The sequence below is a fragment of the Catharus ustulatus genome, chromosome 13, assembly GCF_009819885.2.
Source record: "Catharus ustulatus isolate bCatUst1 chromosome 13, bCatUst1.pri.v2, whole genome shotgun sequence".
Classification (NCBI taxonomy): Eukaryota; Metazoa; Chordata; class Aves; order Passeriformes; family Turdidae; genus Catharus; species Catharus ustulatus.
The window spans coordinates 20272607-20297650 of NC_046233.1; the positions used below are offsets into that span (position 1 = coordinate 20272607).

The 25044-nt window shown below is 44.5% G+C and overlaps 1 protein-coding gene across 12 annotated transcripts in view; it reads left to right on the top strand.

Moving 5' to 3' along the window:
• Positions 1 to 25044, top strand: part of WNK2 (WNK lysine deficient protein kinase 2) — a 96914-nt gene that overhangs the window by 59939 nt on the left and 11931 nt on the right. For 4 of the 12 annotated variants that reach the window (XM_033071611.2, XM_033071622.2, XM_033071612.1 and 1 more), the window contains 15 exons: positions 2428 to 2477; positions 3092 to 3257; positions 3338 to 3454; positions 3605 to 3772; positions 3984 to 4029; positions 4195 to 4311; positions 5090 to 6066; positions 7556 to 7628; positions 8043 to 8098; positions 8172 to 8860; positions 9355 to 9569; positions 11016 to 11231; positions 12131 to 12229; positions 17653 to 17697; positions 19177 to 19430. In XM_033071611.2, the coding sequence (XP_032927502.1) occupies positions 2428 to 2477; positions 3092 to 3257; positions 3338 to 3454; positions 3605 to 3772; positions 3984 to 4029; positions 4195 to 4311; positions 5090 to 6066; positions 7556 to 7628; positions 8043 to 8098; positions 8172 to 8860; positions 9355 to 9569; positions 11016 to 11231; positions 12131 to 12229; positions 17653 to 17697; positions 19177 to 19430 (3288 nt within the window). The remainder of the gene's footprint in view (positions 1 to 2427; positions 2478 to 3091; positions 3258 to 3337; positions 3455 to 3604; positions 3773 to 3983; positions 4030 to 4194; positions 4312 to 5089; positions 6067 to 7555; positions 7629 to 8042; positions 8099 to 8171; positions 8861 to 9354; positions 9570 to 11015; positions 11232 to 12130; positions 12230 to 17652; positions 17698 to 19176; positions 19431 to 25044) is intronic. The other 8 variants (XM_033071623.2, XM_033071624.2, XM_033071613.2 and 5 more) reach the window with 6 other exon arrangements.

Below are 25044 nucleotides of genomic sequence, written 5' to 3' on the forward strand. Positions count from 1 at the left end.
AACTGCTCGACAATCTGAGTCTTTGTACTGTGAAAGCCCCTCATGCTCGTCAGCTTGAGCCCTATTCCCATTTAATTTAGCACTGTATCCTCCTGTATTGCCTGATGTCTGCTGCAGCCCTGGGATTTCTGTTTCTTCAGATGCTGGGGTGTTTCCAATTCTCTGTGGTCATAGAAGTAGGATACTTTTTATTGATTTTCCTTATAGAACTGTCAGCTCCTCCTGTCTGCTACTTTGACTTTTCTCTCCACTGCTGTAATTGTTTGGTCTTCAGTCTTGACAGAACATCACAGAATATTTCCTTGTCTTCAGCTCCCTGTTAACAAAGCAAAACAAAAGCTTTAGCATTTCTACCTGATTTCAGGAAATAAGTCTGATTTGTTCTCCAGTCCTGGATGGAAATGTCCCTCTGTGATTCTGCGATCAGAGTCATTCTTCTTGAGTCTCTGTTCTGAGTTAGCATTCCTCTCAAAGTATGTATTTCACCTTTTCAAAATTAACGTCTTGGTTTTGCCCATGTTTCCATGGCTTGTCATATGCCTTGACTCCAGTGCAGCCTGAAATTCCACTGGAGGCACAACTCAATACTGGCTCCAGAAGATGCTCCGAAAGGGCTGTGCAAAAATGGATCCACTAAAAATGGATTCTAGTTCCCCATTTTTCTTGTCCATGAATGGCAGTTTAATTCTTACTACACCAGCATTCCTGCTGTGACATAGGACATTTCCTGGTGGATGTCTGTATCCTGTTGGTTAGGTGTAGTAGGAATGGTGGAGCCTGTCTGCACTGCTTTACCTGCAGACTCCCCAGAGAAGCTGGGCTGGGTCAGGCATATCCATCACTCAAGGTATTCCTTCTCCAGCTGTCTTTCTTCTGATTGCACAGCTCACTGCAGGGTCAGTGCTGGCACCTTCAGTGCAGGGTCCATTCCATTAAAGATTCTGGAAGTATGAACAAACCTCATTCTTGTGATATGGGGGATACAAGTTCTCATGAGAAGCTCATGGCCATCAATGCAAATGTCTGTCCTTCACATTCCACATCCCTCAGAACATTTAACAACTGGTTTGCTAATTTCATTCTCGTATCCATCTCTAAGTTAACCCCCTTCTCTCATTCACTTTAAGAAATTAAGCAAGTACCAATCTACATCCTCTCCATGCTAGTTTTCTGACATAAATCGCTAAAGTTTCCTTGGGTGTGAAAGAAGTTTCATACCTGTCTACATAATCAAAACACTGCATTGTATTGCTACTCTGCCATGACATTTTTATCTCTTCTGTTGTGTCCAGGCACGTGTCAGCACTTGGATCCAAAACAACCTGAAACAGTCAGGCAAAAGAGGTTTTTTAAGGCACTTGATTGAGTGCCTTACCAGAATGTCAATACATAATGTCTATGTTCTCGCTGTTCGTTGATGTTGGAGTTTTATTGAAACTGCATTTAAGCTTGGCATGGCTTATGTGTGGTGTTACAGCCAAGGAGTGGGGCTGGTTGGTTAACTGCAGAGAACCAGTGGGGCCAACTGGTTAAGTGGCACAGAACCAGTGGGGCTGACCAGTTCCCCACTGAGTTTTTTTACCCCAACCCACCACTGCTTGAGTGTTCAGTGTAGCAGTGGCAGTCGAGGGGCTTGTTTCTAGCTGTGCATCTATAGAAGGATTTTATAGATGTGTGTTTATAAATATATATAAAATTATATATATTTATGGGTGTATCTGGTGTGAGTATACAGTATCTGGTGTATATACACAGCTATATACATGCACAAGTGTGTGTGTCTGTGTGCATACATGGTAAGTTTCTTATAGCAGGGCCTGCAGCATTGTCACAAATTCTGTGAGATTGGGTCTACCCAATGTGAAAATCATGTTGTGATGTCTGTCCCAGAGCTGCAGCCAGTGAAGAGGGAAGCTTTTAGGGGAAATATGCGTAGAGGACATGATGCGAGGGTGGTGTTCTTAAACAATGAATTTTCATCTTTTGTTTGTAAGTTCCTCAGAAATTTTCCCACTAAGCCAAACACAATGAAAATACTGAGCGTATTTCAGGAGATTATATAAAGCAATGAAGCAAATTAGCAGACACATTAAAAAATAAAAGACAGTGGGTGCTGGTGTGGAATTATCCCTCAGCTGGGTTTTGGCACGGTGGTGAGAGCTGTTTTATTCCTTTCACCATCTCATCTTCTGTGGGCAGAGGAAGGGAACTGGTGGGTTTGTGGCTCTGTCTGAAAAAGTGGTTGGTGCCTTGAACTGAAGTGATATTGGAAGGGTAAAATAAGATACTTATTTTATCTCCGGGTTCCAAAAATTGGTTAAACAAAATGGTTTAATGTTACTGGTGCCAACAGCAAACCCTTTCCTAAAGGTGTTTTCATCTGCTAATATAATGTGTTTGCTTACATGACTTTTTCTTGCATTTTAGGAGCAGGCAATACCAGACAAACTCCAAGCTCTGTCCCAGAATTGCGAAAGGTATTGTCATCACCTCTTTGATGTAAGAAGTGCTTGCTTTTTGGAGGCTGTTTTTTCTGACTTGACCAGAAGGAGGTGGACTGGGAGCATGTCTAGGGAGAAGCTGACAGTGTTCTGTGTGCAGTGTGCCCATTCTGGCACCTGCAGCTGTTTTAATTCCTTAGTTTGGGTGCAACATGCTGGCTTTAGTGTATGTACAACTGTATGGAACCTGTCTTCTCCTCCCTCTGCAGCAAACCCTGCCTGTTTGCCCTTCTGCTTGGAGGGCAGAAAGGCAGGAGCTGAAAAAACTTCACCTTAGAAGAGTAGGAACTTGTGCAGTTCAGAAAGGGACTGTCAGGATCCCTAAAGTGAAGGGATTAGGGGATATAGGGATATATCTACTGCCAGAAACATTATTAGATCATTCTTGGTAGGTGCTGTAGTCAGAGTGTGTGGCCTGGTGTGGAGTAGTACCCTTCACTTACTGTGTGTCTTCCAGTTGACTCAGTTTAGGCCAGCCAAAGAAAATGCAAATGTGCCTTTTTGGCAGCCTCTGGTACGTAGCTTACATGTGATGCATGACTCCATTTTGTGGGTTTATTTTGGGGTTGTTCTTCTTTTGCCTTGTGAAGCTACATGAATCCAGATGTTGCTTCTGGTAAAGAGATGAGTGACAGCTTGGAAGGAGCAACAGGAAGTGGAAAGCAAGAAGGAAAGTCTTCGAAGAAGCATAAGAAATCCATGCGTGCTCGTTCACGCCAGGAGAAGTCCAACAGACCCAAACTGACCATATTAAATGCAAGTACAATCTGTTGGAGGGTAGCTGTAGAGTTCCTTTGGCTTTGCCAGGAATAAGGGCTGTTAATCTCTGCATGCAGGTTTGTAACACAGGGGATAAGATGGTGGAGTGCCAGCTGGAAACCCATAACCACAAAATGGTGACGTTCAAGTTTGACTTGGATGGTGATGCGCCGGAGGAAATTGCTACTTACATGGTGAGATGTGGCTGTCCACAGGCTCTCAGTGCTCCCAGTTGCTTCAGGCAGCTCCTCATGTGTGCTTGTTGCCTGAGCTGTCTGGCAACTGTGGAATGAGGCATTAACAAAAAAATCTGTTTTCCCCTTTGTTTTGATGTGACCTTCTAGGTGGAAAATGAATTCATCTTGCAAAGTGAAAAAGAGACTTTTATTGAGCAAATGAAGGATATCATTGATAAAGCAGAAGATATGCTCAGTGAGGATACAGAAGGAGAGCGAAGTTCTGACCAGGGAACAAGTCCCCAACAAGATGCTGATAAGTTGGAAATGAGTGAAGTAAGGAATGCTAAATAAAGATTGTTAGTTTGATTCCTTCTGCTTTACAGCCAGATACTTAAATTACGTTTGCATCTTGTGTTTAAAAAAAACATAAAAAGGTTTCTTAACTAGAAAAATAATGCTTTTGCTGTGTTAAGCCTTACAGTATGAGTGGGATGATGCTCCTCTTGCACAGATCCAGCTATTTCTTCTGTTGTTCCTTTAACAGGAGAAGCGTCAGTCTCAAATGAAGACACCTGTGTATCAGCAAAATGGTAAGAGTGCCTTTAAATTTGTAGTGCAATAGCAGGGAGTTGGAACTAGATGGCCTAGTTTAAGGTCTCTTCCAACCCAAACCATCATGTGAAATTAAGACAAAGTCATGATCTGGAGACAATGGAAATTTATATGTTTACTTGTTATTTTTCTTTCATCCGCAGTTTTGCATACTGGAAAAAGATGGTTTATTATATGTCCAGTGGTGGAAAACCCTTCTACAGATGCCCCTGAGTTTTCTCCCCCGGTGCCTCCCAGTGCCCAGCAGACAGAAGGGCCAGGTATCTCCTTTACTTTGTAGAAAACGTCTTCTCCACAGCTGCTGTGTTGTCTCCCTTCTGTCCTCACCTCACTAAGCTGTGATGGTTTCACTTGATTTCGTCAGAGGAAGAAAGTGATGAATTTTGTTAAGCTGTGCATTTGCAGTGTGTTCCCAAGGTGTTGAACCAAATTGGGAGTCTTTATTGGAGTTTCAGTCAAGTGTCAGGATTTTACCTACACCTTATGCTATTGGTAGCTGAAATTCTCATCACTATAGTGTCTGAGTCTAGGAGACTCAGGGGTGACCTTATCACTCTTTACAACTCCCTGAAAGGTACTCAGGTGGGGTTGGTCTCACCAGGCAGCACTGACAGAACCAGAGGACACAGTCTCAAGCTGCACTAAGGGAGATACAGGTTGGATATTAGGAAAAAGTTTTTCACAGAAAGAGTGATAAAGAACTGGAATTGTCTGCCCAGGGAGGTGGTGGAGTCACCATCCCTGGATGTGTTTAAAAAAGACTGGATGTGGCACTTGGTGCCATGGTCTAGTTGAGATGTTAGGGCATGGGTTGGACTTGATGATTTTGAAGGTCTCTTCCAACCTAGTCATTCTGTGAATTCTGTGAATTTTTCAGTGAAGTATTTTTTGCATAATCTGAAAATTCTCATTTGACGTGCATAATAGCTATTTGCTGGTGGGAATCACTGCTGGGTTGTCCTTGCAGCTTACTGAGGGGCTTGGCAATGATTTCCTTTCCTTTAAAGGTTCACCTTTTGTTTCACCTGTTCTCTCTAGAGCCAGAGCAGTCGGACGACCAGCTGATGAGCTCTACAGTGACCGAGGTGCCCGGGGTTGGGGCTGGCCAGCAGCTTCCCCTGCAGACAGGGGTCAGTGACAGCTCCCTTGGAGCCACCCTGTCCTTGGCACCAGCTCCTGCTGCCGCAGCTTCTGCCAACATTGCAAGCCAGCCAGAGTTCCCAACCCCAACACCACTGGTGTCTGCCCTGAGCATCGCAGAGCCTGCACTGGCTGGCGGGGGCCAGCCAGAGTGCCCCCAGCCCAGTCCCCCAGCCCCCAGAGCCGTGGGGCTGGAGGAGCCCCCCGACACCCCAGCCCCACACCTGCAGCAGGACAAGCTGGCACGCGTGCCCGACATAGAGATGGCCTGTAGCAGCGTGGGGCTGGACGCCATGGGACTGGAGCAGCAGCAGGTACCGCAGGGACCGTGCTTGCAGGAGGGCGGCCAGCCCAGCACGGGGCCCTTCGGCAGCCAGCCCTTCCCTGCGGCTGCCGGCCCTGATGCGCTGGCCTTGGTGGGGTCCCAGCTCCAGAGCCCCACGCAGGTGCCGCTGACCGCATCCCAGCAGCTGACGATGGCACAGGGTGGCACAGGGATGGCCGGGGCGGGGGTCAGCCTGCTCCAGCAGCAGAACCCCCCTGGCACCGCCGAGTCCGATGGCGAGGGACCTCCCAGGGTGGACTTTGTGGACAACACGATTAAAAGCCTTGATGAGAAGCTGCGCACTTTGCTGTACCAGGAATATATTCCGACTTCTTCGGCATCAGCAGGGACGCCAGACACTTCTGTGCTACCTGAGCAGGGTGACAGTGAATTTACCCTATCACCCTTTCCTGAAGACCAAATTCCTGCTGTGGCGTTGGATGGGAGAGAACCAGGCTACAGTGTCCCGGACACTGGCCAGGAGGTGAAAGCTGCTGCCGAGCTACTGGTGCCCCTCGTGCCTCCAGAGGCCTTGCCCTGCCCACCACTGGTCAGTTCCCCAGTGGCTCTGCCCTTCATCCCCTCAAAGCCAGCCTGTAGGGCTGGCCCCAAGGCAGAGCTCAGGACCCACTCTCCTGCAGTAGGACACTTGTAGATCTTTTGCTTCCCTAAGCATTTCATATCTCTGCTCCAGCATTTGTTACCTTTGCCTGCTGACTGTTTTCCAGTGTGAAAGCTTGCTTAAATTTTTCTTGTCAGATGCATCCAAATTAATTTTTCAGAAATGCTTGTTTGTGAAAGCCAGACTTTCACTTTGGATTTACAACTGGTGTAATACTTCAGTTCATCTCCTCTTGTGTCCCATCTAGGCAGAAATGTGTGAATTTCTTTGTAGTTTAAGAATCTAAAACACATGTGGTATTGTCATTCTGATCCTAATGAAGGCGATTATGCTTCAAATTTAAGTTTAAGTGAATGGCAGTGGTTGCAATTACTGCCTTCCAAGTCAGCCTGGATAAAGCAAACACTTCACGTGCCTTTGCCTTGTCCACCTGCTGCAGCCAAAGGCAGCCATTCCATTGGCAAGAGTTTCTTCTGTTTCCTGTAATAGTTTCTTTTGTCTTCTCCTGAGCTTGGTAGAGCAAGACTGCCACAGAAACCTCTAAGGAAAGAGGTAGCAGGCAGTCAAGTTTATGAACTCATCAGATTTGCAGCACGTTGTGCTAGATCAGTGTCTATTCCAGGCCCTGGCACAGATTGCCCAGAGAAGCTATGGCTGCCCTATTCCTGGCATTGTCCAAGGCCAGGTTGGATGGGGCTTGGAGCAACCTGGGATTAATGGAAAGTGTCCCTGCAGGGGGTGGAATGGGATGAGCTTTGAAGTCCTTTTCAGCCCAAACCATTCTATGGTTCTGTATCTTACTCAAAAGTAGCATTTCTGGAGATAACTCCGTCCCTGCTAGCAAGGCTGAGCGTGTTCTGTGTAGCATCAGCTGGAGGACTCTACCAGACCGCTAAAGAGGTGCCGTACGATACAGGAGAGAGCAGTACTCGAGTGACTGTTTAAAGCATGTTATTTTCTAATGATAAATGGCTTTCTACAGCAAACAAAATTGTCTCTCTGTGAAAGGTATTATGTCTCCAGTAATTGGAATTTGTCCTATTGAATCTGTGCCTATAAGGAAAGAGACATAGAACCTCTGAAGATAGACATACCGATGAGGAATGTACAGTCTGGCTGGAAAAGCAAAGCCCCCAAAAAAGAGCAGATCCCCAAGTGTGTGTGTATTTATTACATACTGGGTTTCAATAGCTTGGGCTGCAGTTCCAGCTGCAATGCCACCACTGCTTTATTTCTTCCAAGGAAGGAGAACAGAAATGGAGGAGTTGGAGGCAAGACTTGAAGGCCACCTCCACAGGTGCTGTGAAATAGTTCAATATTGTAGTGCCAGGGCAGCAAGGGGAAGCAAGGGAGGGAGAACACACTCTGCTTTGTGAGTGAGACTGAAATTGTGTTTCCTTTTTCCTTTTACTGGAAGTTGGACAAACTGGAAGTCTCTGGTGTGAGTGCTCATCCCTCAGAGGCAAGAGGTGGGTCAGCAGGTGGAACAGGTAATGCTCCTCTGGCCATCCCTGCTCAGTGTCAGTGGCAGGAGTGGGGCAGCAGCCCATCCATGCTCAGCAGTCCTGTGTGTTTCTGAGACACCAAGAACACCAGGATAGTTCAGGCCCAATGTACCATGGAGGTTTCATTTTTCTGTTTTTCTCCTTAAAAATTTTTAACCGAGTAATGAAATTCTACACACCTATTATTATTTGAATTCCCCAAATCACTAAATCTGCCTACCTGCAGGTATTTTATATTGCCATTGCTATTGCCTCCTGCATTTTCAATCCTTTATTACAAAGATTGAGGTTTTAAATTATTTCTCAGTGGTACACTTCAGTTTATCACAATAAAAACATTAGCTTTTGTTATATTAAAACGTTCCAGACATAAATATTTTTTTCTCAACTTTAAAACAGGTCCAGCCGCAAGCATTGCTTCAACTCCTGCTGCTCCAGCAAAAGGCCTCCTTCAGGTAACCAGAACTAGGAGTGGTTTTCTGCTTGATTGTTCCAGTTCCTTTTGTTAAGCTCTCTTATTTTCTCCAGGTTGCACCTCCATCATCAGGCACAGTTCCACAGATGGAAGCTTTCCAGAGGAGCGAGGAGGCAGAGAGGACGGCTTCGCCCGCGCACACCGAGAGTGTGACGCGGCGAGCGGCAGCAGATGGGGCGATGAGTAACTTCCACAGGGATGGCTCTCCAGGGTCTGGTTCCTATGGAAAACAGGTTGAGGCTCAGGAGAGTGGCACGCCAGCCAAAACTATTGGCAGGTTTTCAGTCGTCAGCATGCAGGATGAATTAACTTTAGCAGCACCGCACTGCCTGAGGTTCTCGGCGCCCCCGGACGTGTACCTGGACGAGCTGCCCTCCAGCCCGGACATGAAGGCTGCTGTCCGCAGGGTCCAGACAGCCTCTTCCGTGGACGTGCTGTGCGACCAGGCCTCGAGCGACTCGGCCGACGAGCCCTTCCCGCGGCAGCCGGCAGCTGCTGCTGCACAGCTCTCCCCGCCCAGCAGCAGCACAGCCACGGACTTAATTAAAAAAGCAGCTGCTTTTCTGCAGAGGTCTGGCAAAGGTGGCTGCCCTGGCCCAGAGTCGCCCAATGGGCAAGGTGCAAAGATTCCTACCATCAACATCACGTCCTTCCACTCGCAGTCATCCTACATGAGCAGTGACAATGACTCAGAGTTTGAAGATGCTGATATGAAGAAAGAATTGCAGAACCTGAGAGAAAAGTATGTTGGGTTGCAAGTGATGCAAGGGAAGCTTGGGTTACCATACCTTGGCAGCATCTCAGCTTAGGATGAGCAGAGCTGTAAGGAGTAAACTGGTTCTGGGCAAATTAGATATTGCCAGGACCTTCCCCCACCATGCATCCTGATGTGCATTGCCTTATCTGCCAGTTCCAGTTAGAAGAATAACTCATAGAATCCCAGCATGTTTTGGGTTGGAAAGGACCTTAAAGATCATCTCATTCCACCCCCTGCCATGGGCTGGGACACCTTCTATTACATAAGGTTGCTCCAAGCCCTGTCCAGCCTGGCCTTGGACACTTCCAGGGGTGGGGAGTCACCACAGATAGATTGTTGTAGCTTTGCGTGCTTGGGGATGAGCAGCTGATTGTTTTATAACCGACAACTGTTTTGCTTCTTCTTTTACAATTAATTACATTGTCAGGATGTTGTGCTTTATCAAATACATTGCTAGCAGAATCCTTTTATTTATTTAGGCATATGAAAGAGATTGCTGAGCTGCAGACACAGCAGAAGAATGAGATAGAGGCACTGTATATTCGGCTGGGGAAACCTCTTCCTCCCAACCTGGGCTTCCTTCATTCTGCCCCGCCGAGCAGCCGGCGCCGAAGAACCAGCAAAAACAAATTGAAAGCTGGAAAACTCTTAAACCCTCTTGTCCAGCAGCTCAGGAGTGGAACATCAAGCACAAGTAGGTACACTGGGTGCTTCCATTCACCTATTGCTTGTGTCAGTTGTAGCTCTGCTGTGTGATGGCTGGGACTGCTGGAAAGGATGGAACTTTTGTTGGTTTTGAGCTGGCATGCTTTTGGACAGGCTTGTCCCAGCTCCCAGTGGTGAGCCATACCTGCCTGCTCTGCATTGGCTACAGTGCTTGGCAGAGAAGTAACATTCCGCTTTAATTTGGAAAACATCCTGGTTACGTCTCCTCTGTTCTCCAAATGCAATTTAATGATGTTTGTTCACTTCTTAGGTGCTGTTATGATTAGGTGCTGTATCTTGTTGTTGTTTACTTTTTCCTCCAAGATGTCATATATAAAAGATGGGATTGCATTTGCTCCCCCAAAGGATGGGAGGTAAAAAATCCTTTGACCATCTGAAGTAGTGTGACATTTTCACACAGCACTACAGTCTTGAGTTTTTGTCTCTTGGAAAAGTACAAAAATATGATTTACCTGGGGAACATTGATAAACCCCAGTACCTATTTCTTCAGCAAAATATAGAATAGAATATGCATATTTTTTCTTCAACTTAGTTCATGCTGTTACTTGGGGGAAAAGTAGCATTTCCAGCATTGACCCTTTATTTCAAACCTGGTGGCTCTTGTTTCAATATTACTGCATCATGGGGACCCTTTGAATTTTGTTGCATCAATTTTTATAAGAAAGGGTGTTGGGGAGGATTTTGCTTTTAGTTAAGGATTTCAGATGACTTGGGAATAACAAATACATACATAAGTTCTGTGTAGCCCATCTTGAGACTGAGTGTTCTTGCCCATAGGGACTGAAGCAGTGTTTGATACTGTCTGTACTTCTACATCTATCTATCTATTTATATATTGATTCTTATCTGTTGATATCTAGATAAATGTCTCTATCTATACTTTTGTCTACACAAATATTTCATGTAAAGAGGCTTAAAAACCAAAATATCTTTGCAATCATGTGTTACATAAATTTATCAGCAGAGGCATCTATCAGTGGCAATGACAATGATACTCAAATAACTGTAAATAAAATGTTACTTGTGTCTTTGCTGCAACATTTTATTCTTCTCCATTTGCTTAACTTCACCTTTGGTACGGGAAGGTCTTGCTTTATCATTCTGTGCATTCATCCTCCTCAGCACCCCAGGAACTCTCCATTCTAGCAGTGCTCCTTCTGAGGCTCCTGAAAACACAGAGGGGAAACTGTGAAAATCAAACCTGGAGAAATAGGATCAGCGATAGGAGGTGTGGATTATTTTCTGGTGCGGACTGTCCCCAAAGTCTTTGCTCCATCCTGTACATCAGAATGGTGAATGGCTGTTCCTCTTGGGGTCAAGATACAGATTATTTTTAGGCAGAGTTTTCAGCAATAATTCAGAGTTTTCCTAGCTGTTTGCCATAGCATGTGTTGTGTTTGTTTGCTCTTTCAGGTAACCTTTCAGACTCTAAAGACTCGCCCCACAAAGAGAGCGCTAACTCGCAGCCGGGCTCCCCCGAAGCGGCCGCAGTGCCTCCCGGTGCAGCCCCCGCCGTAGGCAAGGCTGTGCAGACCCAGCAGCCCTGCTCTGTCAAAGCCTCTCTGTCCTCTGACATCTGCTCCGGCCTGGGCCCTGACGCAGCCGACGCCAACGCAAGCTCTGGCCAAGGTGATTTTTCCTGCTGCCTGTTTTGTGTCTCTCCCAGCACATGCTGAAATTAGCTCCCTTCCCTTAGGTTTGAACTTTTTAGGAGTGATAGAGGAACGTCAGCCTTTGACAATCTAAATTACTGGCTAATTTTTAAAAAGAGCATTGGGGTATTGTCAGAAGAGCAAAATTTAAATCTCATACCAAGTGTTACCAACACTTGAGAAGGCATGCCCAAGACATCCCTAATTCTTATGAAAGAAATACCTTTCAATTTTGCCAGCAGTGGCTTTATCCTAGTACCTTCTCTGAAGTCTGCCTTACAGATTCCTGAGAAAATAAAAAGGTACATAAGGCTAGGAGAGTGTTTGCTTTGTTTCATTTCTTTAAAACCCCTTGATTCTGCTAGACGTCAGGTTCCTCAGTATAAACTACCAAATCGTCTTGGGCATGAGAGAAAATAAAAATGAAATTAAAAGAAAACCAAACTCAGGGGACCAAGTTATGTTTCCTTTCTGTGAGGGGTTCACTTGGTGCATAATTTTGGAGTCCCAGTCGCAGGACTCTAGACTGGCTGTGCTCTCAAGACCCCAGCCCTGAGACCTCTGTGTCTTGCCCCCCGTCATAGGCTTTGACTGATCTTGTTGCCATGCATATGGGAAGTTCCAATGATGATTAAAATACCTTCCTCTCATTGCACATCCTGCCAAACTAATCGACAAAATATCTATCTGTCCTCTTCTGCTGTTATTGCATCCTTTGTGTATGGTCAGTGAACTTGCTCCTCTTTGGCAAAGTTAAGGGGGAGATGTGGAGGTTTAACTAACAAAACTGATTTGACTGATGGTTTAGGACATCTGATCACAGCTACTTGTACTTTATAAGTGTCTTTGTTTTCTTCCCTTTATATTCATTTACAGGCTGGACGGTTTTCCACCAAACGTCTGAGAGAGTGACCTATAAATCTAGTAGCAAACCTCGTACCAGATTCCTCAGTGGACCTGTGTCTTTGTCCATCTGTTTGTATTTGTTCTTTTGTATTTTATCACAGTCCATCTTTCTTTTACCCCTTTTTCCAGTTCCATGGTTTATATCTCTAATATGTTTGGCAGGATGCCCCTTTTTCTGAACCATCTTTTCTTTCTTTTTCTCTTTCTTTTAAGTAATCATCATGAACACACCTTATTTATATTAATTTTTCATGTGAAAGCTTTTTTTGCACTGCTTTTGGCTCGTGCCTGGGCACCAAAAGCATGTGTGGAAGATCTCATCATTTATTATATATAGCCTGATGGTAAATTTTACCCTGGACTTATCAAAGCTTTTGTACTTTATGTGATTTCTGTTGAAGTAATTTTATTTGCAATGTGGCAAATATACATGTCTGCTGTCCCAGTTCCAGCGACAACAAAACGAAATCCATCCTTCTCTAGACGAATGGTCTCTTTCACACATGTTTGGACTCTGAAGACATGCATGTAGCAAGCTGATACAATTCTAGAAGGTCACTGGAGGGTATAACTTCCATACAAGGGCTGTATTAACTCGATATACAGTACTGTTTATATCCACTCTATTTTCTTTAATTTTTTTCCCCGCTCTTTGCATGTGGAAATGCTGAGACAGTGCTCCAGCTAGTTCTTTCCAAATCTGTGTCCCAGGTGGGCTTTTCCCCGTGCAGTCACTTTAATTAGCTTAAGTGAGCAATTTTTTGATGAACTCACAAGCAGCAGGAATATCTGGATACTTTAAGGGAGAGTCCCTTCAACTTTTTGTGTAAGCTGATCTGGCTGAAGCACTTGACTCAGTTTATATTCTTATGACCTTATGTGACCTCAGAGATGAAGTCAATTAGCAGTTCATCAAAGCATAAATAATGAAAAGCAATATCAGATATTCAGATGATACTTGGAAATGGATTGCTAGGATCCAGGAGTTTTGTCTCAAATAACTGTGCACCTTCTATTTGTACCCTATTTGTCTGACTCCTAAAGTAATTGGCAATTCCACCAAACGATATCAAGCTACTTAATGAAAAAATTAAGACCTTTTTACCCAATTGTAGATGCTGCTTTTTAGGCAAACGGATTTTGCTTGTACAATAAAGATATGTTGTGCTGAACAGGTACTATAGGCCGCTTACATATAACCTTAGAAGGGCTGATAACGTTCTTTAGAAAGTGTTTGGTTAAATAACTGTGGGTTTACAGTAGGATCAGATCTCCCCTTGGAGTTCTGCCCTGCTCATTTATATGCAAGTGGATCAGGTAAAAGGCACAAGACCACTCCAATACACTCTTCCTAATTTTATGAATAAACAGTGTTTTAAAAAATAATCTCAATTTTTTTGTTTAAGCTCCCTGAAAGTCCAAACACTCAGGTGACTGACATTTACAGAATTTATTATTATGTAAGCTTTTAATGACTGGAGAAGTCATGAGACTATTTTGTATTTAGGGATTTTTTTTCTGAGAACCTGAGGGGAATTCTCAGCTCTCAAATATTCCCATTCAGTATTATAGTGGCCACAGTAATTTCCTCCTCTGCACGTGTAATTCCCAGAGGTTGTTCCATTAATATTCCATGGATACTATTCAGTGGGATGCAAAAAGTCTGGGAGATGGCAATTAAAAACCAGCATATTAAAAATGTTTGGGTGCATGGATGTTGTGAATGAAACCAAGGGAATATGTAAATCCTTTGAATCATGAAATTTCCTGATGCTTAAATAACTCAGCATGACTAACTGCTTTCTGTTCTCAGCCCATGTGCTCTCTCAGGCTCTGGGCAAGTGCTGGGGGAGGTTTGGCCTCCCCCATCCCTGAGTCCCAGGAGACAGGCACAGTTCAGGCACTTAATGCAATCCTAGATCAGCCCTGAGGGTCCCAGGCCTGAGAGCACAGCTTGACTGCCAGGGGAACCTCTCACATGGAGTGCCTCTCACCTGTCCCCATGGCTGAGCTATGGGCAGGTCTGGTGAGACAGGACACCATTCCAGCTGGTTTTCCTGTGAGCCCAGCAGGTGGGATGTGTGTGCCTGAAGGGCTGGGGATGTGTGCATTCCTGTCCTTCCCCGGGGTGGCTGGGGCTGGGACAGTGGTGGGCAGGATGGGCAGCAGGGTGTTCTGTGGAGCTGGGATCCAGAGCAGCCGCTGTGACTGGAGCTACAGGAAAAAGTGCTTGAGGAAGGCCAGGTTGGATGTAGCTTGGAGCAGCCTGGTCTAGTGGAAGGTGTCCCTGCCCATGTCAGGGGGTTGGAACAAGATGGACTTTTAAGGTCTCTTCCAATGTAAACCATCCTTTAATTCTATTATTTGAAGGTGATGATGTTGGCAATGCAAGCTGGCTCATGTTCCTTCCCCTCTGGAAGGGATGTCAGTGGACCCAGCAGGCAGGCAAAGCCAAGCATTTGGATTAGGTGCTAAAAATGTTTGCATCCATGCCCCATCCCTGGAATGTCTAAGGCCAGGTTGGACACTGGGGCTTGGAGCAGCCTCAGGACAGTGGAAGGTGTCCCTGCCCATGGCAGGTGTGGCGCTGGATGGGCTCTAAGGTCCCTTCCAACTCAAACCACTGCAGGTAGGATTCTATCCTCTGTGCAGTTGTACAGGGCTGGGACATGGCTGTCCAGTGCCAGCAGCTTGGTGGCACCTCCAGACAGTCAGAGTCCTGGGTCTAGTCTGTAAGTGAAGGTTTCCCTGGTATTTTTTTGTTTGAGAGCTGTTGGGAAACATTGTACAGCATTTTCAGAAATGCTCTGAATCTGTATGTCTGGTTAAGGAAAACCAGCCCTTTAGCAAGGTGGGATATGCCAGCAGGAGACCTGCTGCACTGGCAGAAAAGTTGGCAATGACTTTAAAAATAAGTGTTCAGATGGATTAAAGATAATATTACAAGGATCTTGCTTCAGTGACAAGATCCATCGGACTTGGACACTTTCACAGTATTCTCTGTGACTTTTTGATCTGTTGCCCATGTCCAGTATTGATTTCACCTTTGTATGTTTCATGAAATAAAATATTTTTGATGGGCTTTGGCATAATTTTATCCCAAGTTCTTTTCTGGGTTAAACTGCAAAGGTGCCCAAGGGAAGAGTTTCTACTGATCATGAGTAGAATTTTCAAAGCTCCATTTGGACTGGGCTTGGAATCTTGTGTAGTGCAATTTTTGCCAGGTCTGTAGCAATTCATATAGTGTATGTGCATATGCAGTTATGGAAATGGTCTAGCAGTTTGTTACCATTTCCATTTTTTGTAGCATTCCAGCTTTTTGGCAGCTGTTAGTGCAAATACAGGACAGTGGATTTTTTTTCTGTTCTGTATGATATAATAGCTATTTAATTCCTCAGATAAGAGATCCGGAATGGGAGGTAAAATGCTCTGCGGAACTTTTGCAGTCTAACATTAAATCTTAGTTATGATTCATCTCCTTAACTTTACAGTTCTTACACACGTTAATTTTAGCAGTAATACAATTAATCTGGTGAATTAGAGCGACAGAGTGAATTTTTAATTGAATTTGAGTTCATAACTAGCTGTGGTTGATGACTGTCAGTCCCTGCTTGAGGCAGTCTCACCGCTTAGGGAATGTTTCCTATCTCCCAAGGCCCGTGTTGGAGTGCTGCTGCTGGAAGGAGCAGCTCTCTTCTCGGTGCCTGACTCTCCTGTGATGTTTTCCTCAGAGCTGGCGCCCCTCACGTGGGTGTTTCGTGAGTGTGTTGAGTATCTCCGCTCTCTGTAACTTCCCCGGGCTGGGTTTGGCAACTGAGCTGCTGGAAAACCTGTGCCTGGCTGTGCAGGAAGCAGAGAGGTTGGTGATTAAGGTGTTTTTACACACGTTTGAGCACGTACTGCAGTCAGCTGCCTGCTTTTATTTCTCGCAGGCAGGTGCTTTCCATTTGCATTCATATTGTGCTAAGAAGTGCCTGTTGCTGCAGGAAATAACCTCTAGGATTGCTGCCGTGGCCACTGCCATCGTGGGGACTTGTTTCCATTGTGGGAATTGGTAGCTAACTTTGGGATAGGCAAGGTAAGGTGTATCTGAGGGAAAAGAGGGCAAAAGATATAATACTACAAGATAGATATAGTTGAGTTGTGAATGCGACTGTATTTGCTATCTGGGCTTTGAGATGAGAACTGAATTTGGTCATGCTTGTATTGTTGTAGTCATGTCCTTCTTATTTCCCCAGGGTAGAAACCTGTATGAACTATACGAAATAATAAGAAATTCTTTCAAAGCAGTCCTCTGTTCCTCATGCCACCCATATCTAAGCACAAACATCCTTTCTCCCTTGCTTCTTCCCTCATTTCTTTACTTTCTCTTCCTCAGTCTCTGACTGAAGTCACTTCCTTCTCCTCTGAAGACTCATTCAGGGCCTGCAATTGTCAGCCTGGACCTGCAATCTCTGAGTTTAAATCTGCATTTCTGGCACAGTAACAAAATGTTACATCTGTGTTTACTCTAGAGAAAAAGTGCATCCATCCTCTATCTTCCTTTTTTGCCCCACTCTGATTTTGCTCATGGTTTCAAGTGCTTCTTCCCAATGCACCCACCATAGCCCATGTCAGACAGTCATCTACCCCCATCCCATAACAGTATTCTTCTTATCAAGTCCAAAATACCTTTCAGGAAATTTGGCACTCAAATAGCAACGGTGCCAATGTCTGGCAAGATCTGACAGTCGAGTTGGGGTCTCGGCACACTTCTGGCACTGCTGCCTATCAATAGACTGTAAAATCATGATGAAGGATGGAATGAGACAGTAATGGAAAAACCACATAGTTCAGTTAAATTGAAACTCGGCTACCCTGGTGGATTATTTTTCTGCACTTGGACAAGGCATAAGGGAAAGTCATTCACAGTTCCGTTCAATTGAAGTTCAGAGTCTCAGATTTAGACACAAATCCTACAAATAAACTATTTGGAAACAATTGGCCTCAGACCTGCAGAACAATGTATCTTTTTGGACTTGTAAAACAAGATCTTTAGGATTGTTTTATGGTTTGTCTTTGCAGCCAGACTAGCTTGACTTGTTCCTGAAAGCATTTTTGGCCTCCAATCACAAACTAAATTGACATCATTTCCTGCATTAATAGGAAACAAATCAAAATGTTCTATTAGGAAGCCAAAGCAATTTGGAAAAAAATAAATTAAAAACCAGCCAACCAAAAAAAAACCCAAACAAATGCATCTTTAAGTCACGAGCCCTTGCTTTTAGCATGCTGTGGTACTTTCCAAAGCTTTTGAATGGCTGCACATTAAGAAAGGTTTGAGCTGTCCAGTTATTTAGGCTTCCTTTACTCACCTGAACTGCTGACTTTGTCTGTCTTTTCTTGCATAATAACTACTTTTTGATTGCTTAAAAGTACAGAAGCTTGTCCATCCAATTTGTTTTGTTTAGTCTTACCTAATTCTGTGTGTCTTGTATTGTTTTACCTTATAGGGTCCACCTTGAAACGACTATGTCTAGGCAAAGATCACAGTAGTAGTAACTATCCCATTTTGTTTCTCAGTATTTCCTTCATGGCATGGGATGTTCTTTGCTTTTTTATTTTTTTTTTTTTAACTAAAAGCTAGTTGTTTAATAACTCAAGCTGATGCACTTACATTAAACTAGACTGTATAAATTGTGATACTTTGAGAGTAATGCATGTGCTGTGATGTCTTGGGAATCTCGCATGTTGCAAGGGAGTCGTGGTGTTCTGTGTGTGAGACCGTGCACGCATGCAGCCAGGAAACTGGGTCCAGTGTCTGTCTCTGAAATACACACCTTTATATGACTGCAGTTCTCTGCTGAAGGAATTGATAGCTTAAAACCATCCCAGCCCCCTTGAGCTGCATGAAATATTAAACACCAATTGAAGAGCTTTCCTCTCAAAGTCCTTACTTTTCTCACTTTTACCCCAAGTAAAGGAGTTGAGCAGTATTCATTTAGAAGTGACATTGCAGGTTGAATGCATGATCATTTAAAGGTTATGAACGTATTTTATATAACTGTAGGACTAATTAGTGTACTCGGTTTCATTGGCTGGTAACTGATTTAACAGAGAAAATACACAATGTTCGTGTTTGCTTATATAATAATTTTACTGCAGTTCTAAGAACTTTTTGCTTGGAGAGATGGTCTTTATTTCCAATCTTTAGCTATCTCAATTATGTTAGCTGAGAAGTTACATTTTCTGCTTAGGTTAGATTCAGATTTCTTCAGTTACAGTCCCCTGCTGAGCTTGCTGTGTCAGACTTGCAGTCACTAAGCAGCAAAAGGACAGAAATTATATTTTTTTACTAGTTCTTCTAGAAAGAAGTGAACATACAAAATTAAATCTCTATCAGTACTCTTCCTGGCTGCTTCTATCTATACCAAAAGTGCTCTGTTTTTATGTCAAACACTTGCCCCGCCCCCTACATCCTCTCTCCTCTCTCTTCTATACTTTCTTGGTCCTGATTGGGTTTTTTCCGTAAAATATGCAGATAGCCATGTGAGTGGTCCTGGCATCATCAAGAGAGGTGGTAGGCTCCCAGAGCCTTTGAGATGCAGGAACCAGCCCTGCCTGTAATCTCTATGACAATGACTCTTTTCCAGGAGGACAATAAACTTATGCAAGTAGAATAAATGGTAAATTCATTTTATATTGCTTGCAGTGTTAGCAGTACATCCCACCTCCCTCTTCCTCATGTAAGTCTGAGGAGATGTTGTATGGGATGTCAGCTTTATGGGGCTGCATTTCTGGCTTCACTCCCTGTCCCTAATTTCACCCACAAGTTAGTGGCCAAGGTAACATGATGTGACAGAAAATGGAAACCTATTGGGCTTGGACCATTTCTTTAAGCAAAGGTGTTCTGCAGCCAGGAGTGGGGAGGGTTAGAAATCTGAAAAGCCACTGTTGGAGTGGCAGTAGGTGAGAAGGGGTTTGAGCTGCAGGGGTGAGGCAGAGACCTCATCTCAGCTCTATGTGTGATTTTCCAGGATCCTCGACCAACAGCCTGGTGACGTGTCCTGAGCCCCTCCCGCAGTCAACACTGCAGGTTCAGGCCAACAACAGTAACAACAAGAAGGGGACGTTCACAGACGACCTGCACAAGCTGGTGGACCAGTGGACGAGCAAAACTGTTGGAGCTGCACAGACAAAACCTTCTTTAAACCAACTGAAGCAGAACCAAAAAAGGCAAGACATGGAGCCAAAGGCTAACCCCATGCAAATGCAGAATGAGACATGTGGAGTAAGTGGCCCTCCTTGAAGGACATACCTTTTGCTATGTGTCTGACAGCCTTTGCAGGACTCAGATGTGGAGGAGGACATAGACTAAAATTACTCCAGATAAATGCTTTCTATAAATGTCCAGCTCTTTTCATTCAGTACTAAATCTTTTTTTTAAAAAAATTATCCTTTGGAATAATCTTAAAGGATATATGGGCAGCAATCTATATATACATAAAAATATTTATTTTTTAAATTCCAAACTGCTTCTTAACAGCAATACATGCAATACTCCTGTTGTTTTCATCTGTTGCTCAACTTCAGTTTCAACTATTACTAAAGTTTCCTTTTGATGTTTAATATTAACCTTCCTCAGAACAGGGGCTGGTGGCTTCATGGTTGGGAGCTGTTGTTTGAGTGGAATTGGAGTGAGTCCTGTGCTGGGAGAGGGGACAGCTGGGGGTATGCTGACCCTTGCATGTTGGACAATACCATGCTCAGAAATGCTGTCAAAGTATCCTACAACAGGTAGGGAATTGGAAAGCCCACATTGGTGCTTTCCTGTTCTCAGCAGCAAGACAAAGCCATTGTAGGTGCATCGTGTCTGCGTTCAGTGCTGCTGAGGGCTGATACAGAGGCAGCACAGCAAGCAATGAGCACACATCCAGAATCCCAGTTCACCATTCTGGCTGACCCTGGTCTGGGTTTCCAAACCTCTTCCTTCTAACAGTTGGAGATTCTTTGACTAGTAATTTTTGCAGGGTTCATTTTATTGGAAGACTGCAAAATGAGCCAAAATAGAGGAAAATAACAGCAAGGAGCTGTTTCATGATCCCCCAAGAGCAAGAGAACTAGATCTGGATAGCAAACCACTGCCTTTTTGAGATGTAGAAGGAGAAAATCCTGTAGCAGTAGTAGCTCTGTAGCTGTTGGTGAGGTGAAATGTACCAAAGCAGGAACCTCACCAGTGCATCTGCTTTGGTACCTGCTGGTTTCTGGGTGAATTTTACCAGCTCAGGAGTAAGCATTGTCTACTTAAGACCCTAACAGTTTTCTTAGAATAAGTCAAAGTTGGTGCTAGTTAAACCCAAACTGAAGATTTCCATAAAGTGGTGGGGAGAGCACAGAGTTTTTTAAGTCACTTCTTACTTTTTTTGATGTGCTCTTTGCAGCATTTTGGTGTCCTTCCCCTGAGACCACTGCAGAAATTTGAAGTATTTGATGTGGATGTTTTGCGCACCTGTATCTGTGGAGAAACAAGTGGTTATTTTACTTATTTAAATCACCTGTTAGTATCAATTTAGGATTGATTTTACCCCCTGCAGTTTTGGTGTGGAGAGCCTGTGGAGAAGGCAGTGTGTCACTGTGAGAGCAGCAGGAATGTCCCTGTCTCAGTACACTGGATCTTAGAGAGTTTGTGTCTTTCTCGACTCTGGCAGTTGTTCCAGGGAATCAGCAGAGCTGACTGAAGTTTTTTGGAGGTGATTTGCCAAGATCACAGAGAGGTTAGGATTCCTTGCTCTTCATTTTGCATCATTTCTTGTTGCGTGGAGGATTGCCATCAGCTAGAACCCTGGGGTGGGTGGGACCTGGGGTGGTTTGGGGCATGACGCAGGACACTGCAGGTGGCAGGTATGACATAGAAGAGTTTGATAAGGGTTGGTTTGGAAGATCGGCATCATTCTGCTGTTTGTACCCTCTGAAATTGACCCTAAAGGGGAAATTGAATTTGAGGGAGATGGCTGCATGGTGTTGGGAGAGAAAGGGAACAGTGTGAGAGGACTCCTATTGTGGACAGCTGGACAAGTGACCTGTGTGTCAGTGTTGGAGGGATGAGCTCCATGGGGAGATGTTACACCTGTGCTGAATCACAGATGAGTCAACTGGAAAGACAGAACTTGGGAAATTACAGAAAGGATGGAAAAAATGTCTTTCCAAGAGAGAGAATCTGAAGCTCAGGCTGTACTTCTTCAGTTCATCTGGTAACACCATCTTTTGTTGCCTCTTTTGATCAAAAATGCCTTTGCAAGAAAGGAATAAGGAGCACTAAGCAGATTTCCAGCACATCAGAGAAGGTTATAATAATGTTTTATGTTGGAAATAAAGGCTAAGTAAGTAGGAAACAAGGTGATTCTTACACCTTTTGTGGATTTTTTTTAGCTGGAACAAACTAGTACGGAGCTGTTAGGGTGGGCCTATTTTAGGAAAAACTGTTGCTTTTTTGGGAAAAGCAGTCCCTTGTGATGGTCAGAAATGGGGGGCTGGGGGTGGCAGGATTTGTATCTTCACTTTTGCCTTATCTCTGGGGGTTATCGTAAAGAAAAATGCCTCTTCAAAGTGTTTTCATACAGGAGTAGGAGTGAAGGGAGTTGTCCCACAATGAAAAATACATTAAACAATTTTTTAAAATATATAAAATATTAACTATACATTTAAATAGAAAAAATAATTTTTTACTTTAAAATTTCTTGCTGTTCACCCACTGTTATGAATATGGAGGACAGTTGTATGGTCAACTTGGAATCTTCTCTTTCCCCCTGGAACAGTGGACTCATTTACCTGAGTTACCTCTTTTTTACTCAAGTCTCCTACCACCAACAGCAAATTGTTTGCTGCAAATAAAATATATTATTTTTTAACTAAGTGAAGGCTACTCTTTAAGACTGGAAATAGAAGAGAAACTGGTTATGTGCTTAATAAGAGTGAGTAGTTTTCGTTTCATCCTCTGCCAAAAGTGTAGACATCAATAATGTAATTTGGATGCAAAGGAAAACTTTGAATTCTGCTTTGTTTCTATGGAAGTTACCAGTCCATTTGCCTGCAAATCCTGGTTGATTATATTAGAAATCTGGGAGACACCTTTCAGCGGGGAAGGAACCTTCATCCAATTGTGTCACAGGAGCATTGAAATGTTTCTTTTCAAGTGGTTTTATGAAGCATGGAAATGCAGGTAGATTCTCATCAGCAGCAGTTTGAAATGTAGTAGGAAATATTAGAAAGAACTGAGGTCAAAACACCTGCGTGATTTCTCTCTGTGATCTTTGTGAAGATGTGATGAAATAATCATTTTTTACAGGTAATTTTGCTTAGCATTAGTCAAGGAATAATATTAGGAATGTGAGCTGCCTTCTGTGCAAAGAATATTGTGTACTTAGAGATGTTACTTGGAGGTGCCTGAGAATGAAGGGCTTGTCAAAAATGTTTTCTATTCTCCAGTCTGTGTGTAGCTCCATGGGTTTTAGAGAAAAAAACATTACCCCCGAAAAGCTGAAACATATTCCCAGCACATAGTGAGGTTGGTCCTGAGAACACACAGATTTGTGTCACTGGGTGATGCATGCTGAGGGCTTGGAGCCACAGTGGCATCTGAACCGCGACTGGCATTTCCTGACTCATGGGCTTGGGTGTGCTACTGGGAGCAGCCGGACTGGGCACAGCCATGGTGCCAAAACCAAGCCATAGCCTCTTCACTGTGCTTTCTGTCTCTGTTGGAGTGGGGAAAAGTAATTTCACGATTATAAGCCACACCATTTTGACTAAAATTTTGGTCCGAACCCGGAAGTGCCGCTTATAATCAGGTGCGGCTTATATATGGACAAAGAACAAAAAGTTGCTGTTTTAATTTGGAGGACAGGTGTCTGCTGAGAAAGGCAGGAGCTGCTCTTTGAAATGGAGAATATAAACCCCCTCCCTCCAAATTATCATAATTTTGAAATCAAGGAGCTTTCAGGCAAAGATATGGGAATTAGGAATAACAGTTCTTTTCTAGGGAAATTAAAATAGAAATACAGTACTACAAAGAAAGAAACTCCAAACCCTGACAAAGTCAGAGTACAAGCTGACACCCTGTCAGGCAGGGTGTTGGTAGCAGTCCCATTAAATGGTGGCTGTAGTCCTCTTGCAGTGACAGATATGATTCAGTTGAAGCAGTGCTCCTGTAGAAGGTGCAGTTTCCCTCCAGAGGTCCAGTGGTGATGTGGAGAAATCCGGTTTTCCTCTGGAGTCCAGTGGAGAAAGGGGCTCTGTTAGTGTCCCAAAACCTCTGTTTTTATCTTGGTAAGAAATGTTGGGCTCTTCCCCCTGGCTGGAGCCAGGGGATGAAGTAATGGGATGGAGTAATTTTATCAGTCCCACAGTGGGACTCAATGGCCATTAGCAGAAAATGACCCACTGGAGGAAGGATGGGTTGTGAAAAGATAAAGAACACTGCACCACTTGGTTTCAATGGATGGCCCATTAGCAGAATATCTCCCGTGGAGATAAGCATCACCGCCCCCACCCTCAACAGATGGTGATAGAATAGATACAGTTATTTCACGAATACAAGCCGCACCATTTTGACCAAAATTTGGCTCCCACACCGGAAATGCGGCTTATACGCAGGAGCGGCTAATATGTGAATAATTTTCTGACATTTCCACCTCCAGAAGTGGAAACCGAGGTGCTGAGTCGAGCTACTTGCCAGTAAAAGCTGGCATTTCGCGATTGTTACAAATTGTTACTCTGTTGCACCGCAGATGGAGCTGCTCCCTGCAGGCGGCACAGGGGGTGGGGAAGGCGGGGCAGCTCTCTCCTGCTTAGCCCTGCAGCTCGGGGGAAGCAGGGGCTCTCTCCTGCTTGGCCCCACGGCTCGGGGGATGCAGGGGCTCTCTCCTGCTTGGCCCCGCAGCTTGGGGGGCTCCTGTTCCCGCATGCTACCGCCGCAGGAGCAGGCAGGCTACATCCCCACGTCCCATCACCACCGCAGCTGTCGGCGGGCTCTGTGCCCCCCCTGCCACCACGGGGCAGCGCCGGGCCGGGGTGACCGAGCCCAGCGGTGGCGGCAGCCGGCCCCAAGCATCCCCGCCAAGTGGCAGCGCCGAGCTGGGTCACCCAGCCCTGTCGGCAGCCCCGAGCCCTCATGGCCTGAACCGAACCAGTAAACCCCGCCCTGCCGCGGTTCGGTTACTATTTGGCAACTTTGTTGCACGCGGGTCCTTGCTGCGAACGACAGAGCAGCTTATACTCAGGTGCGGCTTATTTATGGACAAAGAATGAAATGTTTGCCAACACCTGGCGATGCGGCTTATACTCAGTGCGGCTTGTATTTGTGAATTTACTGTACCTTTTATCACACTCTGTATTGTAACCCAAGACAGTTGCCAACACCCGGAAGTGTGGCTTATAATCAGGTGTGGCTTATAATCGTGAAGTTACTATAATCAAAAATGAATCTGTACTTGGAACTATCTGACACTGCCTTGGTCTGAACGGCAGAAAGGTTTTCCAGGGAATTGGAAAAGGCATGCACACATCTCTTCAGGAGTGCCTAAAAGCTTTGGGGTTTCAGCAAACTGGGCAGAAGTGATAAAAGTGATGGATTAGCATCCTTACCTGCTCGTGTTGGCAGCCAGGTCTGACTGCCCTGTGACTCAGTTTTGTTTCAGCAGTAGCTGGTCCATACAGAAGGAAAACACTGATGCTAATAGGGTAGCCAGCAAAAGAAAACTTAGCTAAATCCTGCCTTTTCAAATGGGTTGTGATAGTTATGGTCAGCTTTGACAGCAGAATTACCTGTTTTCCTCTGTTCTGATATAAACCCAGAAGTATTTATGATGTTGATAAGTCACACCCAATGCTTGGCTGTGTAGTTCAAC